At 47.3% G+C, this 19,748-nt stretch overlaps 1 protein-coding gene and 1 long non-coding RNA gene across 9 annotated transcripts in view; one reads left to right on the forward strand and one right to left on the reverse strand.

Annotated features, from left to right (window-relative positions):
• The window catches only part of FRMD4A (FERM domain containing 4A), a 411,923-nt gene that overhangs the window by 329,010 nt on the left and 63,165 nt on the right, over positions 1-19,748 (forward strand). For all 8 annotated transcript variants that reach the window (XM_084630503.1, XM_084630504.1, XM_084630502.1 and 5 more), the window contains exons 8-11: positions 2,358-2,441; positions 13,119-13,184; positions 13,367-13,424; positions 15,464-15,550. In XM_084630503.1, coding sequence (XP_084486629.1) covers positions 2,358-2,441; positions 13,119-13,184; positions 13,367-13,424; positions 15,464-15,550 — 295 coding nt within the window. The remainder of the gene's footprint in view (positions 1-2,357; positions 2,442-13,118; positions 13,185-13,366; positions 13,425-15,463; positions 15,551-19,748) is intronic.
• LOC311521885 overlaps positions 48-19,748 on the reverse strand; it is a 36,119-nt gene continuing 16,418 nt past the window's right edge. The window contains exon 3 of the long non-coding RNA XR_014711994.1: positions 48-217. This is a non-coding gene — a long non-coding RNA (uncharacterized lncRNA). The remainder of the gene's footprint in view (positions 218-19,748) is intronic.

Consider the following 19,748-nt stretch of genomic DNA (forward strand, 5'->3'; position numbering starts at 1 on the left):
TTTTCAAGCCTTTCGCAATGTTAAAAAAGGTTGGCAAGGGTCGCGTGCACAGTTGCTGTAGAGGAGACTGACCTGTCTGAGCAAGTACAATGAATTATGTACATGGTAAGGTGGTATTATCTGGGTTGACTCTTCTGTCCGCCACAGAGCATAGAGGTCAGATCAGCGGATAATGCTGAATAGAGCAACATCTCAAACTTGTGCAGATATGTGTGTCCTGCAGAAGTAAAACACCAGAATGATTTTTGAACATTTGTTCTTAAGAAGGATTGACAACTGAATGATGGGGTAGAAGACAATGGTAGCCCGTAAAAGGTCTGCATTTGCCAAAAGTCATCTGACATTGGTATCTGAGATTAACATGAGTTAAAACATGACCACAAACTATAGTCTGGACATATCCATCTAGGTTCTTAAACAGTGTCTATCATTGTGGTATGTGAGTGGAGAAATGCTGTGGCAAAATGCTTGCATCCGATGCATCCGATGAAGTGAGCTGTAACTCACAAAAGCTTATGCTCAATTTGAGTTTGTTAGTCTCTAAGGTGCCACAAGCCCTCCTTTTCTTTTTGCGGATACAGACTAACACAGCTGCTACTCTGAAACATGTCTAAAGTGGTGTCAGTTGCATCACAATCTCTTCTTTCACCAGAGATAGTTCATTAGCAAATCACTTCACCTGTGATGGTCACCAAGCTCCAGAGTGAAGTTTCTTACCTGTTCTGAATGGCTTCTAAATACCACCATCATTTTTCCTTACTAACTAATCACAAATTATTACTGTATATTAACTTAACAACTTTCTTCTAGCCAATTCTGATCTCATTTACACTGGTTTTACACCAGTGTAACTCTATTGACTTAAATAGACTCCAGACTTACACCAGTGTGACGAAGGGTAAGATTATTACTCAAGGGGAGGTTTCTTGCTATCTTACCATCGATTAGTGTCCTAGTGTTTGTTCTTTTTTCCCCCTTCTGTGTCATGGATGTGAGCCCAGCCCATCTTCATAGGGACTGAAAGTCCTCAACAAAATGGCTATGATTTAGCCTGTGTGAAATGAGCTTCAGTGAAATGTGGTTTCAGTCCATATCTCAATGGAGAAGCATCCACATAATTCAGCAATGAGGCCGAAGACTGAATGGGCCACAGGGTGTGAATGACATTGGCTGTGCTATTGTTGCCTACTCTGTACCTGTTTTGCAGGGGGGTAGAGGGTTTCGGTCTCCAAGGCTGTCGGCCCGACACCTTTCAACAGCACGCCAATTAACTTCAAAGAAAAGTGTTTGTGTCTGTGCATTAGAGGCTTCTATGAGTATCAAGAACCCACAACAGAAGGAGGAGCAACTTTAAATAATCATACAGAAAATGATATTTGGGGAGGAGAGGGTATGGCAAACTCACATTTTATTGAGGAAGGAAAAATTGCTGTTAAGAGGGAAGTCGGTGAGTGTTTTAACTCTGGCGTTTCACATCACACAGACTGTCTTATATTGCCCCTGTTACCATTGTATCTGAGTGGCTTTTACATATAAAAATAGAAATCAAAATAACAAGTGTTTGCGCTCTCGCTCTCTGTTTTTCCTTCCCAGCCTGTAGGAGAAGCGGAAGCAGCCTGATTGGTTTATAGAATATTTTTAACATGCTTATTTATTTGGGGGGAGGGATTGCTGTGATTCTATAAAAGTAAGTTCCACAGCTGAGCTCCAGTTCTTGCAATCCCTTCATCACCCGTGCTCACCCGCTTCCCCCTATTGGTCTGCAGTTTCATTGTTTCCGTGGGACACAGCCACCAGAGGAGGTCGTGGAGGGGGAGCCACTCTCTCAGGTGGCTGGGTCCAATCCCAGGGAGGGTTTTGAATAATAGGACATAGGCCGCAAATGGGCCCCTGCTCAGTGAGGAACCAGTGCAAAGAGTGGATCACCGTGGTGATGTGCTAACAAGCAACCTGTGTTGCTATGACAACAAAATGCAACATTTTGCACCAGACGGGAATTGTTTTAACAAAGGTGCCTTGTGCAGCCATTTCTCCCCCCTGCTCCTCTTTCCATATGCATTTACCCACAGTGCTGCTCAGTGAAATTGTACCATTGGGGGGTATTTATATTTTGAGGCGATTATATGAGATGAACAAATGTAGCCAGCTGGGACAGCTCTGCTCCGAGTGTGGTACTGGAGGAAAAAATTACTACGCTGCCTTTGAAGGAAAGAAAGGGAAGAAAGGAGAGCCCAGTGCATTTCGTTAAGGAGGAACAGATGCAGAGCCATAGCAGCCAGCCAGCTGGGTTGGGTCATATCAGATATTGTGGTGGTTTCTTGTAGTCTGATCCCCCTTTTCAACTCTCTCTCTTTCAGCAATGAAATTGTAAAGACCGACTTGAAGAAGCTTCCAGCCCTTCCAACGCAAGCCCTGAAGGAGCACCCTTCCCTTGCTTACTGGTAACCTATCTATCCATGTAATTGTCTCACCCATTATGAGTCAGCCCCGGCTAGCTACCAGCGAACAGATCTGAAATCCAGGACCTCCTGAGCTCTAGTCCTGGCTCTGCCATTAACTTACAGTGTGATCTTGGGCAAGTCACTTTAACCGCTCTGTGCCTCAGTTTCCGCATCTGTCAGATAGGTACAATACTACTCCCCAGCCTGAAGGGAGAGATTTGAGACCCAAATGCTGCTTGCTTTACTCATGCAAGTCATGCAGTGCCTTACCACTGAAGTCAGTAGGCCTGATTCTCCACATGTACCTTATGCAGCTATTTGCACCTGTGCAACGTGGCTGTAGAGTGCTCCAGTTTGGTACGGTAGCATCTTATACCCACCTTACGCTCTTTTTGCACAAGTGTAAATGGCTACACAGGGTGCAAAGCAGTGGAGAGTGGGGCCCTGGGGGACTGCTGGTGTGGGGAAGGTGAGCAGGATTGAACCCAGAAGCAAGAAGGAATCATTGGGCCTGATTCTGCAAATCCTGTTTGCATGGACTAACCAACTCCAAAGGGTCTGATTCTCCTCCTGTATAGGCAGGGGCTGTCCATTTGTGGAAGGCTGCATTCAGATCCAGCGCTCGGAACATATTAAGCATTATGTAGGTGCTAAGTGCTGCATTACGTTTTCCTCCTCCTGTTATTGCATTGAAAACAAAATCTGTTGGCATGGGGCGAGCGGTAGACACAGCACCCCATCTACCGCTCACCCCACCACCACCAAAGCTTCTTTGTCTGCCTCTCCCAGCCTTTTCAGCAGTGCAGATAGGGATTAGTTTGAGGAAAGGCCGTTTGAGCATGGGGCGATGGATTGATTTACTTTTCTGTTTGTGATTCTTTCATGTTTGTCCTTAAAGAATCGGGCTCCCCAAGCCTGGCGGTGGGAGGATAGTTCTCTTATCTGCTACTCCTTTAGTTTCTGCAGCCTGGTCATTTGATGATGGCAGGGAATTCGGATTTCGTTTTCTGATCTATGATCCCCGGGAGATCCTATCCATTTCTCTTAGCGGGGCTACATCACCGGAATTAGCTGCAACTGGTGCACAGCAGAACAAGAGCTAATCTGCAAAGCTGCTAAGCACTTTCTGAGCTCTTCGGAAGAGGTTGGAAGAGTCCCAGGCTGTAATTCAGAAACGTAGGCTGGGGCACTGGCAGATTGCCAGTACTTCTGTGTCTGACTCAGCACACTGAACTTTTTTGAAAACCTGAAACATGTAGCCGAAGATGCCCACCACCCACTGCTTCTTTCACGGGCTGGCTGGGCTCATGTGTGAAGCGTGGGGGAGGGAACAGCTGAGGAGCCTACTGTTTCCTTTGGCCAAGAGTTTGGTCTCCTCTTCAGGGTGAGACCTGACCTACCCTCCAATACACCCACACATTCTACCTCTTGGTCGGGTCTCTTTCCTTTCCCAGAGGAAACTGGACAGCTTATTCACCACTCCAGAGTCCATTGCCCATCCTCGCCAAGCCTGATCATCATCGTTCCTCAATCCACCAGCTCAGAGCCCTGGGTCCCAGCTTTCCCCAGTCCATTGGATTTTGGTCCAGCCATGGATTTTGCTTTTTCCCCTGTACACACACAGCCAGTCACTGAGCTCTCTTCTCTCCCCCACCCCGCACCCCGATCTTGCCAAACTCCTGGCTCAGTGCAAGAGCAGAGACTTTAACAACAAAGGCCTGGTAACCTATTTCCTCCTATGCACACTCCCTTGGTCTGGAATTTAGATTGAATCACGCTGGTCAAGCCAGATAATCTGTTTAAAATACTATGATTTACAGCAATTAGCAAAAGACAAATCCTTCCTCACAGTCAAATGTAAGTTAATGGGAGTCCTCGCACAAGTAAGTTAAAGTCATAGGAATAAGGGATACAAGAACAGGCTCCAGGTTAAAGGGATGTAGGAACAGGTTCCAGGTTTAAAAAGTTCATTTTTTTCGATAGGGTAATAAACCAAGTGATTTTAGCCATTAGAATCCCTTGTGATCCTGGTTTCACTTCACTGACCAAGTACTTACACAACTTTATCACATGTACTGTTCATTATTTTTAATGACAGTTTTTTGTCCTCCAAATGTTCACCCACCTACTGTAACCTCTGACGGGAAATCAGGCCCACAGTCACTTCTCTGAAATATTGGTCAAACAGCAGATGATCTAAACGGAAAGAATTTTTAACTCCAATTTACTTTTTGACATTTCTGCTGTGCCCCTGCTTTTGGTTTCTGACTGAGATTTTACGGAGAAAGCAGATTTCACACTTCTCTTTGCCATTTGCAATCAGTTTCATGCTTGGGTTCTCCTGCGTTAGCACAGGGCTATGCTGTGTGCGTTTCCAGCATTACAAGGCAATGTTGAAAGTGCTCTTTCAATTGCTTTTGTTGACTTATTTTTCATGTCCTAAAAACGAACTAAAATGATTATAAAGTTATAACCGCATTGGTAAGACTCAAAAGAGCTATGTTGGTTGTATGTGTATATTCACCCACTGCAGATTTTTATATGACCACTTCTAGCTTCACCCGTAGATAATAATGCAGCTACATGTGAACTCAGTATGAACAGAAACTAAAAGTTTGGCACCTTTACATAGCTGCCACTACTTTAGTAGTTGTGCCCATGTATATTCTTCCTCTGGGCCAAACCTTGAGAAGTGCCGATCACCTTGGGTGTGTTTGCACTGTATTTCGGAGGTGTGATTCCCAGCACAGGTAGACAGAATTGCACTAAGTCAGCTTGAGCTAGCGCACTGCAAATAGCAGTGTGGGTGTTGTGGCATTGGCTGGGGCTAACCCCCCGAGCTCAGACCCAGGGAGTCAAGTGGGCTTGGGTGGGTAGCCCGAGCCATCAGCTGTGCCTCAACATCCATGTTGCTATTTTAGCTGAGCTAAGGTGAATTTGTCTGCCAGCACTGGGTGTCACACCTCTCAGCTGTAGTGGCAGCAAACCCCCTACAGCTCTCACTGAATTTAAATTGGAATAGGTATAGAGACACAAGTGTGACAAGTGCTGGACATTTAAGTGTAGGCAGGACTGAATTAAGTTAGTCTGGGATCTTAGGCATCATCTACACAGACTTTCATGGCACTGTCCCCATGCTGTTGCCCTGCCCCCACACCATGGCCCCACCCCTCCTTGTGGTGGCAGCAGACTTCAGAGTAAAGATGAATGGGGCAATTCACATCTCTTGGAGCTGTTGTTTCAGGCTCTCTGCAGACTCAGGCAGGCATCAGTTGTGGGTTAGATTTGCAAGCTTTTCTTTGCATTCATGAGGGCTAGCGCAATGATTTTTTAAAATGAATGTGGAGATTCTGATCTCACCATGCAACCACAGAAGCTGGAGCCCTAAACATGGGTTTATAGTTCCTCCACCTTAATCCATCCCTGAATGTAGGTATTCAGCAGGATATAGAGTTGAAATCTATAAAGCACTGATAGCAATGGAAGAACTATGGGCCAGATTTTCAGTGAGGCACCAGAAAGAAGCGATCAGCTATTAAGAACAGCTCAGCATGATGGGAGCTGAATACTTTTGAAAGTCTGGCCCTGATTTTGGGAGCTTAGCACTTGGAAATCTGGCCCCGAGCTCTTTTGGAATTCTGGCCCGATGCTTGCTTACAAGTTGCCTACTTTCTATTTCTATAAGCTGCGAGGGCCAAGGGAATTCTTGATCTTCATGCTTATAAGATCTTTCCTGCAGGATATCATTCACATAAATGGTTCTTCTGTAGCATTCATAGGAGATGTTTAGTAGCTGACAAGCAGACTTCAGCTTCATGTTATTTCATCAATACCAAAGCATTAGTCACTTTGTTAAGTGGCTGCTTGTCACTGTCATGTGCTATGTCTGAGCTTATATGTCACTGACATGGCGACAATCTGGAGTCAGTGCTGTAACCGTGATACCAGCAGGTGTTCCCAGCCAATGCCCCAGCGCTTGCCTAGCTGTCAGTAACAGTTAGCTAAAAGATGAGCAGCTGAAAGGATAGATGAGAATTTGTGTTAACCCTGCTAAGGCTTGTCCTGTTGAGTGAATGACTTTGTTTGTTTTCACTGGCACATGTTGAGGTGACCCCCTTGTAGCAAAACTGGAGACAGAAATTAGCCCCTGTGTCTGCTTATATCTTGCATGTGTCAGTGGTAATGAAAAAGAAGATGCAAAAAATACGTTATGTGAAAGAGGAGTCTGTAAGGCAGTATACTTTCATGGCATCAGTGTAATCCAGGTTTTATTATCTGGTGCAAAAGAGAGAGAACTGAAGGAAGGAGGAATAATACTCTTATATATCACATTTCTTCTGTAGATCGCCAAGCATTTTACTGCTGGGGAAACTGAGGCACGGGGAGATGACGTGATTTGGCAGAGTTCAACCAGCAGGCTGAGTCAGAGCCAGGAATAGAATGCAGGCCTTCTGACTCCTACTCTAGTGCCTCAGCCAGGGACCATACTGCCTTTTGAGGAGGCTCTCTAAAGACAGGACTTTGCTTTTCAGGAAAATGTGCCATTGATTAGCTTCCACGCCCAGGGGGAAATGATGTAAGAAACATTCCGTTATTTTATGTATTTTAATAATTTGTAACAAAAGCAAACAAAACTCAGAGGCATTGCACAGGGCAATACACAGATAGGAGGATATGTCCAGCCGTGGGAGTGAAGTGAATGAAGTTAACATCAGGGATGGATTTGAACTACAAAGAACAAAAACCAAAGCAAAGCAGCACGCACCAGGCTGGTTCTGCTCTCATGCGACACACTGGGGTAACTCCATTGATTTCTGTGTAGTCACTCCTGATCTATCTGAAGCAGAGGCAAATCAGGCCCCTAAGTAATACCGGGCTTACAAGGACATTTCAAAGGACTATAAGTCCTCTTTGTTCTTCTTTATCAGTGGGAATGATGTAGCCTGGAGACCGTCCAGCATTTGTGTAGTCATGTAACTCAATGATTGTTCCAGACGTTAATCTTGTCTGTGACTATTACATGGTAAGGGCCAGATTCTGCCTTCAGATGACACACGTGATTTCAGTGGGAGCCACCTGCACGAATGCAAGGCCAGAATTTGGCTCTTAGGCTATTGAAGCTAAGGCTATCACTTTCTGTATGTGAAATTTACTCTCCGACATTTGTCAGGAGAGCGAACGCACTCCTTTCCCTGCCCAAACAGCAGCACCCTTTGCAGGCGACCTCACTGCAGTGCACGTTGGGTATGTCTACACTGCAATAAAAAAACCCGCAGCACCAAGTCTCAGGGCCCAGGTCTGCTGACTTGGGCTAGCAGGGGCTGGGGCTGCGGGGCTAAAAGTAGCATTGTAGAGGTTTGGGATGGGGAAGGAGCCCGGGCTCTGAGACCCACCCCCCTCATGCCCATTGCTGACTGATGTTTACAGGCTTTTTTTATTTACGTTATTTCGGCAGGATTAGAGGGGGAATCACACCTAAGGCTACATCGACACAGCGCCCCTTACAACAGCACAGCTGTGCCACTGCAGACACACCATTGTCAGGTGCGCTCTGTGGCTGCTCTTCATCGCCGGGAGAGAGCTTTCCCAGCCCCAAAATAAGACCACCCCCAACGCGGGACGGTAGCTTCATCAACCGGAGCGCGGCTCCTGCCGACAAAGTCCACACTGGCGCTTTTCATCACTAAAACGTTTGCTGTTCAGGAGGGTGTTTTTTCACACTTCTGAGCGACAAATTTAGCGACAAAAGTGCCTATGTAGACATAGCCTGAGGGAATAAATGAGGAAAGTAAGTCACTTGCACACAAACCAATGGCAGGGATGTTAAAGAGCAGCGGACTTGAAAAATCTTCTCCTTAGAAATGATCCTACCCCTTTTCCCCCATTGTCTGCTTGTTTGTCTTTGTTTTTCCGCCTTCCCTTTGTGTTATTTTTTGAAATGTTCTGTGACGGCAAAGTGCCAGTAACATGCTCCCATATTACATCAGCCATCCGGATTACTGGTTTGGGAGCCTGCCTAAGGATTCTGGGCTTGCTGGCTGGGGGAGCCCTCCTTGGGTGACCAAATTAGGGATGATTTATATGAAAACAGGGTCTTCACCTCCTTCGTTCAAGCTTCTGATTCCCCACCTGTTTAAGGTGTCACAGTGATCTGTCCTCTGCATGGCAGCTAATTGAATCATAGAATCATAGAATATCAGGGTTGGAAGGGACCTCAGAAGGTCATCTAGTCCAACTCCCTACTCAAAGCAGGATCGATCCCCAATTAAATCATCCCAGCCAGGGCTTTGTCAAGCCTGACCTTAAAAACTTCTAAGGAAGGAGATTCCACCACCTCCCTAGGTAACGCATTCCAGTGTTTCACCACCCTCCTAGTGAAAAAGTTTTACCTAATATCCAACCCAAATCTCCCCCACTGCAACTTGAGACCATTACTCCTTGTTCTGTCATCTGCTACTACTGAGAACAGTCTAGAGCCATCCTCTTTGGAACCCCCTTTCAGGTAGTTGAAAGCAGCTATCAAATCCCCCCTTATTCTCCTCTTCCATAGACTAAACATCCCCAGTTCCCTCAGCCTCTCCTCATAACTCATGTGTTCCAGTCCCCTAATCATTTTTGTTGCCCTCCGCTGGACTCTTTCCAGTTTTTCCACATCCTTCTTGTAGTGTGGGGCCCAAAACTGGACACAGTACTCCAGATGAGGCCTCACCAATGTCGAATAGAAGGGAACAATCACATCCCTCGATCTGCTGGCAATGCCCCTACTTATACATTCCAAAATGTCATTGGTCTTCTTGGTAACAAGGGCACACTGTTAACTCATATCCAGCTTCTCGTCCACTGTAACCCCTAGGTCCTTTTCTGCAGAACTGCTGCCAAGCCATTCGGTCCCTAGTCTGTAGCGGTGCATGGGATTCTTTTGTCCTAAGTGCAGGACTCTGCACTTGTCCTTGTTGAACCTCATCAGATTTCTTTTGGCCCAATCCTCCAATTTGTCTAGGTCCCTCTGTATCCTATCCCTACCCTCCAGCATATCTACCTCTCCTCCCCGTTTAGTGTCATCTGCAAACTTGCTGAGGGTGCAATCCACACCATCCTCCCGATCATTTATGAAGATATTGAACAAAACCGGCCCCAGGACCGACCCTTGGGCACTCCACTTGATACCGGCTGCCAACTAGACATGGAGCCATGGATCACTAGCCGTTGAGCCCGACGATCTAGCCAGCTTTCTATCCACCTTATAGTCCATTCATCCAGCCCATACTTCTTTAACTTGCTGGCAAGAATACTGTGGGAAACCGTGTCAAAAGCTTTGCTAAAGTCAAGGAACAACACGTCCACTGCTTTCCCTTCATCCACAGAGCCAGTTATCTCGTCATAGAAGGCAATTAGATTAGTCAGGCATGACTTGCCATTGGTGAATCCATGCTGACTGTTCCTGATCACTTTCCTCTCATGTAAGTGCTTCAGAATTGATTCCTTGAGGACCTGCTCCATGATTTTTCCAGGGACTGAGGTGAGGCTGACTGGCCTATAGTTCCCAGGATCCTCCTTCTTCTCTTTTTTAAAGATGGGCACTACATTAGCCTTTTTCCAGTCGTCCGGGACCTCCCCCAATCGCCATGAGTTTTCAAAGATAATGGCCAGTGGCTCTGCAATCACATCTGCCAACTCCTTTAGCACTCTCAGATGCAGCGCATCCGGCCCCATGGACTTGTGCACGTCCAGCTTTTCTAAATAGTCCGAACCACTTCTTTCTTTACAGAGGGCTGGTCACCTCCTCCCCATGCTGTGCTGCCCAGTGCAGTAGTCTGGGAGCTGACCTTGTTCGTGAAGACAGAGGCAAAAAAAGCATTGAGTACATTAGCTTTTTCCACATCCTCTGTCACGAGGTTGCCTCCCTCATTCAGTAAGGGGCCCACACTTTCCTTGACTTTCTTCTTATTGCTAACATACCTGAAGAAACCCTTCTTGTTACTCTTAACATCTCTTGCTAGCTGCAACTCCAGATGTGATTTGGCCTTCCTGATTTCACTCCTGCATGCCCGAGCAATATTTTTATACTCATCCCTGGTCATTTGTCAAATCTTCTACTTCCTGTAAGCTTCTTTTTTGTATTTAAGATCAGCAAGGATTTCACTATTAAGCCAAGCCAGTCGCCTGCCATATTTACTATTCTTTCTACACATCGGGATGGTTTGTCTCTGTAACCTCAATAAGGATTCTTTAAAATACAGCCAGCTCTCCTGGACTCCTTTCCCCCTCATGTTATTCTCCCAGGGGATCTTGCCCATCAGCTCCCTGAGGGAGTCAAAGTCTGCTTTTCTGAAGTCCAGGGTCCGTATTCTGCTGCTCTCCTTTCTTCCCTGTGTCAGGATCCTGAACTTGACCATCTCATGGTCACTGCCATTGTGATGTCACAGACAGGGGGTTATGATTTCAGCTGAGCTCTGCACTGCAGGGGTAGGTGAGCGCCTTTGCAACAAAGATCCTGTCTCCACGCGCATGGTTCTGGCGCAATAATAAACACAAGGGGAAAGAAATACGGAGAGGAGAAGACACTGTTATGCAAGCAGAACTGTTGCTAAGTGAAATGTTTTGCAAAGATTTCCACAAAGCCTCCAGGGCCGGGGTCTCTAAGCACTTGGGGTGAGTTCATCACCCACCCCACTTCACCCCAACCTGGCCGTTTACACCACGTAAAAGGACAGGAGAAGCATAAAGGGGCCTCAAAAGATTCAGTTCCTGCTGGGGGGAGGATTCCCTCAGGGCAGGCACTGTGGGGTTGCCACCTATCCAGGTTTTACCCAGACAGTCTGGTTTTTGGCTTCTGTGTCCGGGTGCCGTTTAGGGTTGCTAGGTGCCAGGTTTTTGACCGGAAAGTCTAGTCAAAAAGGGGACCCGGCAACCCTAAATGGGAACTGAACCAAAAGTCCAGTTACCGCAGGGAAGGGGGAGGCACTGCCATTGGGTCATTAACCTAAGCCAGCCCCTGCTCAGCTGAGGCTGCCTCCAACTTGCAGCGAGCAATGTGGGAGAGGGAGGGAGAGAAGCGAGCAATAGGGACAGCGTCTGGGGGGAAGGCAGTCAGGGGTGGGGCCTGGAGCCAGGCCTTGGGGGAAGAGGCGAGTCCTTGGGGGCAGGGCCATGGGGGGTCCGGTTACCAGCAATTAGAAAGGTGGCAACCCTACTCACTGGTGCACAGCCATAGGGCTGCATACTGATAACTCTATTGCAAACTCTGAATAGGGGTGTGTGCTGGGGACAGGGCTGCAGCATGCAGCTCTGCAGAATTTCCAGACAGTGCTGTGGCTTGCAGGGAGGCTGCCATAACTTAAGACAGGCCTCCAAGGCTGGCTGAGTTATGCCAGAGGCTTATGTAGCCCCTAGAGCAGCCCAGGACTGGGAGGGCACAAAGTTGACTGAAAGACACGTTAGCCTCCTCCTGGGCTATGAGTTCTGTGCTGTGCATCTGAGGGTATGTCTACATTGCAATTGAAACCCCACCTCTGGCCCGTGCCAGCTGACTCTGGCTTGCAGGGCTGTTTAATTGTGGTATAGCCATTCAGGCTCAGGTGGAGCGCGGGCTCTGGGACCCTGCGAGGTGGATCTGCAGCCCACAGCTGTGGGTGTCTAACTGCAGTGTAGACATAACAAAAGCACAGCAGAGAATCTTCCCCTCAGTGAAAAGGCACAAAGGCCAGGAGGTTCCAATTTACACCTGAGGACCTGATTCTCCTCTCAGACCGGTTTACACTGGTGTAATTCAAGTGACTTCTTTGACATTATTCCTGATTTACACTGATGCAGGTGAGAGAATCAGGCTGGCCCACTGGAGCTACACCAATATAAAACCAGTTTGAGAGGGTAATCGGGCTGGGCTGTTCTGTTACATGGGTGTAAATCAGGAGTGACTTTTCATTGAAATCAAAGGAGACCCATGTCACTGAGATCCAAATGTAGTCTATAATTTGCCCTTGAGAGTGCCGCTCATACTCATACTAAAGCTCACATCACCCTGGTTCTATGACCTTCTGTGATCCATATCCGCTTCACTAGTGGGGGACAATACAGGCAGTTAAGGATGGAGTTACAAGTCTGGCTTACTCTGTAGCTCTGTGGATGCTAAGAGATTGGCCCTGAGTAATAACAAGCCTCAAGCCTGCTCTCTGTGGTGAAGCTGACTCCCATACATGGTTTTGTCCTCTGTACGGTAGCAATGAGGACTGAGGTGTGCTCCTGAAGGCTCGGGACCCAGCCTGCTGTGAGTGTCAGTAGCTCAAGAGGCCAAGAGGCCTCCTTCAGGCCTGCAAGGGGAACACAGGGCCACAGTTTGTCTCAAGACAAAACTTGCATTCTTGTAAACAAAACAAAACCCAACGAGGAGGAGACTGAGGCACAGAGAAGAAAGTCTGTGGGAGTCGATCCCATTTCCCTTAACAAAACTAGCACCATCCAGAAACCTTTCTCTTTGCAATCCCATCTTGTATTCTACATTGGCTTCCTTTTCTCTGGGGCTGAATACAGTCCCATTCTGGGTAGTCTCTGTTACACACCCTCTTAGTTTCCCAGGCTGGTAGCCGTAGGTAACAGAAATGCCTGTTCCCCTGTTGAAATCTTTTCTGTTTATTGAGCTGAGATAAAAATAACAAGATTCTATGTCTCCCTTTGCAGCGAGGACAGAGTCATCGAGCATTACAAGAAACTGAGTGGTCAGACAAGAGGCCAAGCAATTGTAAAGTAAGTTGGAAGGACAATGCTGGGGAGCGACCTTTGTTTGCTAGGAGATAGTCTACACTGGGCTGTAAATTCTGCACATAACTATGTCTACTGTCTAGTAACTTCTTTTTTTTTAAGCAGATGCTTTTTCGGGAGAACCCCACTCCTCAGTCTTGTTATTCTTCTTATGTTTCATTCTGCAGTTACATGAGCATTGTAGAATCCCTCCCAACGTATGGAGTCCATTATTATGCAGTAAAGGTATGTGCCACCGACAAAGGGCATTTACTGAATTAAACTGATGATGGTGACAAAAATTCTGGCCTCTGTTTACACTGCACTTTCCTGAAAGTACTGTTTCACTTCCTTTGTTAAGATAAACTTTGTTTCAACTATTCAGTGACTGTTTGGTAAATACAGTTCAGTAGAGGAAAATCCTGTTCTTCAAGATAAAATTCCAGCGTCCCCTCCACTAGGGCTGGAGCAATTGACTCCAGCTTGCAGTCTTCTGACTGGATTTCATGCTGGGATTCTCCCTCATTAAATCCCTCTTCCAGGCTCACCCCATTTGTTTAGCAATCCGCCACCAAGGTGGACTCATGATCTCGCCTCTACCACTTCCAGGCCTGCCCAGCAGTGGAGGTTTTTAACAAGTGATATCAATAAACATAAAAAAGGAAGCTACGTTTGCTGTCCCCGGAGCATTTCCCCCTGTTCAGCACCCACGGAGTTTTGAAGGCTCGCATCATTATCTGTACTGACCTACCTGGTTTTAGGTACAAGGACATTACTTTCTTGTACATCTACAAAGTCTCTTGCACACTTATGATATAATAGATACAGTTTGACAATAAATACCCTAAATATGATCTCCCTGGCCCGTCCACCTTCCCACACCCTGTATTCAGAGAAGGGCAGCCACAAGTCAGATAGTAGGACTCTGTTGGCTACATCTTGCTGACCTGAAATGGTTTGCCCATCCCTTGTCACAGGGCAGGGTCTCCTGCACACCCAGCTTCCATTGACTTCAGTGGGTGGAAGTTGCAGGGAATGATTTGGGTTTTGGTGCCTAAACCTGCAAATGCTTGCTGCTATGCACAGTGCGTACTACTGAGGGTTGTTCCAGTGAACTCCTCTCGATTGGTGAGTGTGTGTCAGTTGTCAGCTAGCAACTATTACACTGGGTGGCCTGTGAATCAGACCTAGGGTACGGCTACACTGCAGTTAGGAGGCGTGATTCCCTTGTTGCTGCTTAGTATAGTCATTTTCCACCTTGCCGCATAATTTGTTTTTTGTTTTTGCTATCTTTTCCCCCTGCCCTTCTTCAGCATCTTGGCAAATTGGAATCGTTTCACTGAGGGTTGCAGTTCACTAAATCTAAACAGAGCTTGTATCAAATATCACTCATTACTCCATAAAATAGTTTTCTGGCACACTCAGATGGAAAGCATTTGAGTCCAAGTCTGTCAGACCTTATCGCTTGGTAGCCATCGGATCCCATTAGCGCTGCATTTTATCGACTGATGTCAGGGTTCCCACACATAATCCAAGTCAGCTGGGCTATTGGGTTTCACCCCCTCCAATCTCCAAGGCCAGACAGAGCAGTGTTCAGACTGAGACATTTGCAGGAAGGGGGGCAGCAGAGAGGATGAATCATTGCAAGGGGGACCCAAGGAGATCCTTCCATGGGGATGTTTTTTTAGTAATTAGATGCGATTTGGTGCATTCCATAAACTATTATATGCCCAAGATAAAAGTGCCAGGGATCTTCTCCATGTTCATGGGCTTTTTGTGACCCACGGATCCTCTGGCATGGTACGGGATGATCCCTTTCACACACAGAGGAATCCTTCCCTTGAATATTGGGCCAGGGAGCAGGGGCACCTGAACAGAGGGGACCGGGGGCCACAGCCCCCCCCCCACCTTTTACCAGCTGTAAGGGCAAGCAACGGGAGAGAGGGAGAAGAGAGGAGCGAGCAGGGGTGGGGTCTTGAAGGGAAGAGGTGAGTGGGGACGGGGTCTTGGGGGGGAAGAGGTGGCATGGGGTTGGAGCCTTGGGGGAAGAGGCAGCGTTGGGGCGGAGTCTTAGGGGAAGGGGCAGTACAAGGGTGGGGACCTGGGGAGAAGGGACGACATGGAGGTGGGGCCTGTGAGGAAGGGGCGGTGCGGGGGTGGGGCCAGGGTTTGGGCCCCAGTGCCCCCCACACACACACTTTGAGGTAGCTTCCGCAGCTCCTGCCAGGGAGTGTCCGGAGCATCCCCCTCCCATACAATGTCATTCCCTCTATTTTATCTCCTAGGACAAGCAGGGAATTCCTTGGTGGTTAGGACTTAGCTACAAGGGCATTTTTCAGTACGACTACCATGACAAAGTGAAACCAAGAAAGGTAAGTGTCTTCTTTCCCAGGCTGCTAAGAGATGTGCTCACCTCTCGTGTTACGGATTGAGGGGCAGCATAAAAGGTGCTGAACACTGGCACTGAATCATATCACTGATGTATAAGGATGGTGGGGGAGGATATAAGGAGTTTCTCCCAACACTGCCTGAATGTCTACAGAAAGTTGACATGCAGAACTCGCCCCTACTTTATTGAAGTGCTATAGTGCTGGCAAAAATTGAGCACTGTTAAATACTGCAGCTTAAGATATTGTATTCATCTTGGCTTGGCCCAGTTCCTCCAAAAGCATCGTAAGTGGGAACGTATGGCCTGATCCTGCAAGATGCTGAGCACCTTCAACCCCATTGGCTTCAGTTGGAGTTGAGGATGCTCAGTAGTTCACAGGAGTCATCCCTAAGGCCTGATCTGGTGGCACTTTGGCTCAGGCCATAAATGATCAGAGAAGTAAAGAGAGCTGGAGACATATAAATAAGGGTGAGAGTGGAAGGGGTTGGTAGAGTTTTGGATTTTCTTTCTCCCCCTCAGGACAAAAAGCATCATGTTTCAGGGAGCAAAATGGCAAATTTAAGGGAGCCAGATTAACTTTGATGAGTGGATATTTTAATGGTTAAGGGCCCGTATCAATCAAACAATGGTAAAAATGCTTCGTCACACACCTGAAGAAAGGGAAGGAAAGCATTCCCACTTGCGCTGTAACTTGTTAGGGAACTCTGCTGTGAAAAACCCCGCAAGTCAAGGCATTACCTGCAGGCAGCTTTATTCTAAAGCACAAGCTTGGCCTACATTTTCAAAAGTGACGAGCCAAGCTGGGCACCTCCTCTTTGAGTGCCCAACTTGAGACACCTTAGAGGGGACTGGTTTGGAGGGAAGAGGTGCTCAGCGCTTTCTGAAAATCAGGCCCCACTGAGGTGTCTCAAATTGGACACCCAAAGCTGGGGGCACCCAAAATGACTAGTCACATTGATAATTTAGGCAAAGAAATTTTAATAAAATCAGCTTAAACATCCTGGAACTTCTTCGGAAGGAATGTTTGGGTCACCTGAGCTCATTCTCCGATATAGACTCCCATTTTCTGGTGTTATGCCCCCAGCCTTTATTCCTTAGCAGTGCAACCTAATGCAGAAAGGAACACCTTTCAGCACTGCTCTGCAGACTGGTCCGCAACATCAGCTAACAATATTCCTCCGACCTGGGAACCAGTGAGCTATCAGAAAGGGGCAGATTCTAGCCTGGCTTCCAGGGGGCAATGCACAGCTGAGCTCCCAGAACACTGAATAGCACATTAGCAGATGTAAATGCTTCCACTAAATTAAGAGCTCTGCATTTCTTACTGCGTTGTTTCTGTGCCAGATAGCTATTTCTCAGTCCCCATTTGTCCATGCACTCTGCTTCAGCAGAATCAACCTTCCTCCTCTTCATGCAAATTAGTTTGTAGGTGATGATCACAAGTAGTTCTTTAGTTATGATAAACTGAAATGTTGTCCACGGTAGGAAAACAGAACTCATGCTGTGGAGATCAGAATATATATTAGTTAACCAAGCCCTTGTCTCAGTTGGGGGGGTTTTACACAGGGAGTGACCACGCCACCAAAGATGCACCTATGAACTCCTAGTGCAGATGCATTGCACTGGGGTAAATCGTTACGTGCAGAGTAAGCCACATTCATGCAAGTGATGGTTTACAGTGCGTCTACATTAGGGGGTTTGCACTCACACAGCTACATCGGTGCCAAACCCCCAATAGAGACATGTCCTTAGAATCTGCTTCCAAAGGTCAAGGTCAGCCGCAGAAACTGCTCCTCCAGGGCACCTCCCTGCCACAGCCTGCTTCCTATGATAGGATTGAAGCAAAAGCAAGGATGATAGAGAGGGAGAATCAACCTGAGGAATCCAAGAGAAAGGAGACTACACCCTGGCACCTTGAGGCAACAGTGCTGTTCTCTTTGGTTTCAGAGTAGCAGCCGTGTTAGTCTGTATTCGCAAAAAGAAAAGGAGGACTTGTGGCACTAGTTTGTTAATTTGTTAGTCTCTAAGGTGCCACAAATACTTCTTTTCTTTTTGTTCTCTTTGGGAGAGTCAGGCCTTCGTTCTCTCATGTTTTGTCTTCCCTTCTCTCCCTGCTGCGGCTCTGAGTGGTCTTGTCTGCCACTCAGCCCCAAAGTAGGCTAGCGCTGGCTACAGCCACGGCCATCACCCTTCTTGCCTCCTGTCCTCTCGTCCCTACGGCAGCAAGCTGAGTCGCATGTACCTCCCAGCCTTTCCTCGGAGCAGTGGCAGTAAGCAAGGAAAACTGGCTGAGAGTTTGGAGTTCGCATTGCTTTTGCTGAGATTGTTGTTTTTACTTTGGCAAATGGGCAGTTTTGTGTGTTGTGTGAAAGCCATGATGACCATGACAGTAATACCGCCTGACTTAGAAACATGAGGGAGAAGTTCTGTGGCTTAGTGGGAGGGATCACAAATCTTGGGGTCTGGAATGGGCAAGCTAGATGATTCCTCGGTGGAGTCTGTCAGACGTAACCCAGAGTTCGGGTGACCAGAGAGCAAGCGTGAAAAATCGGGATGGGGGTGCAGGGTAATAGGCACCTATATAAGACAAAGCCCCAAATATCGAGACTGTCCCTATAAAATCGGGACATCTGGTCACCCTCCTCAGTGCTGCTGAGGTGCAAAGTGCTTGCAAACCCCATCCACTGGGGGGAATGCAGACAGCTAGTGTTGCCCCTAATATGAGCAGCGTGGCAGGAGGAAGGCATGAGTTAGGTGGGCCAAGGATGCACTGTGGATGCCCAAATGCTATTTAAAGCTCTCTTTCCCTGGCACAGTAAAAAGCCCAAGCCAGAAAACCTCTCTGGTTAGAGCGATCCCTGTTGATTCAATGTGGCACAACTTTTGTTCTGCCTAGTTAGGTTTTTCACATTGCAGCCACCACCATGGCACCTGGGAGTCTCTTGTGGTATCTGATTCACCTCTCCATGCGAGCAGAAGTTGTCTCAAGCTTTCCAAGTGCAGGAGGAGTGGGGGAAACACTTTGTAGGACTTTTTGCAGAGAAGCTGTAAATGTAAAGCAAAGTATGTAGGGAGGAAAGGCTGCAGCTTTATGGCTTTTTTGATCTTTCTCATTCAGTTTCTCTGTGATGCCAAGACCAAGAACAAATTGAAAAATTGCAATGGGGAAAAAAAATCTCTCCGGAAAATGCACAGGCAGCAAATTGTGGCGAGGAACCAGCTGAAACCAAGAAATGTGTATTAAATGCATATAAAAACCTCGCTCGTCGTATAAGAGAGACTGTAATGGTTTCCTATTATGTCACCTGCGAGAGTTTTCCATGCTTATTGTGTGCGCAAGTGGAACTGTAATCCACACTCGCTAGCCGATCTCACGTGAGTCCGTTAGCATTCAGTCAAAACCAGCTTTCTAGTGAATGGCTGGGGTACATCGGCGAGATGTCTGTGGAATCCTAACTAGGTTTGTCAGCAGGTCTGATGATGTCAGAGAGGCAAATTCATGCAGAGGATGATATCATTTGCACAATTTTAAATCTGGAGTAACTCCATTGACATCACTGGGGTTGCAACAGAGCTCAGTCTCTGGCCCAGAGAATCAAATGGATTAGGGTGCGGAGTGGGGACGGGGTGCAGGGATGTTAAATAGGAATGCAGCTCTTAGTGCACTATGGAACTGTATATGACTATATGGCTGTGCTTTTAAACCCGTCCTGTTTATGCTTTGAATCACTGGAAATGCCAAAGTGCAGTTACACTAGCATTCACTCTGAATCTTATTTTTCCTCCCACCCCGCTCTGTTTTTCTGACTGACATTTGGAGTAAGTAGTTGGCTTGGAGGGTTGGCAATGGGCAGTGCTTCATTTGTAATGAAATAAGTGCTGGGGCTCAAGCCATGTTTTTACTTTCATAACTGACGTGGCAACCCCAGAGGTGCCGGGGCTCTGAACTACCAAGCCCAGAGGTGCCGGGGCTCAGCCTTGGCAAGCCCTGGCACAAATTAAGCACCGACAATGTCCAGGAGCTCCAGAACAAGTATGGGTGAGCGATGGGGTGAGGGCCTCAGGGGGGTGGGGCCTCAGGGGAAGAGGTGCTGCTGGGGCAGTGTCTTTGGGGAAGGGGCAGTGCAAGGCCGGGGCCTCAGCAGGGAATGTACGGCATGAGGGTGGGGGTTCGGAGAGAA

This window comes from Lepidochelys olivacea (assembly GCF_965140295.1).
Source record: "Lepidochelys olivacea isolate rLepOli2 genome assembly, chromosome: 1".
In the NCBI taxonomy this organism is placed as follows: Eukaryota; Metazoa; Chordata; order Testudines; family Cheloniidae; genus Lepidochelys; species Lepidochelys olivacea.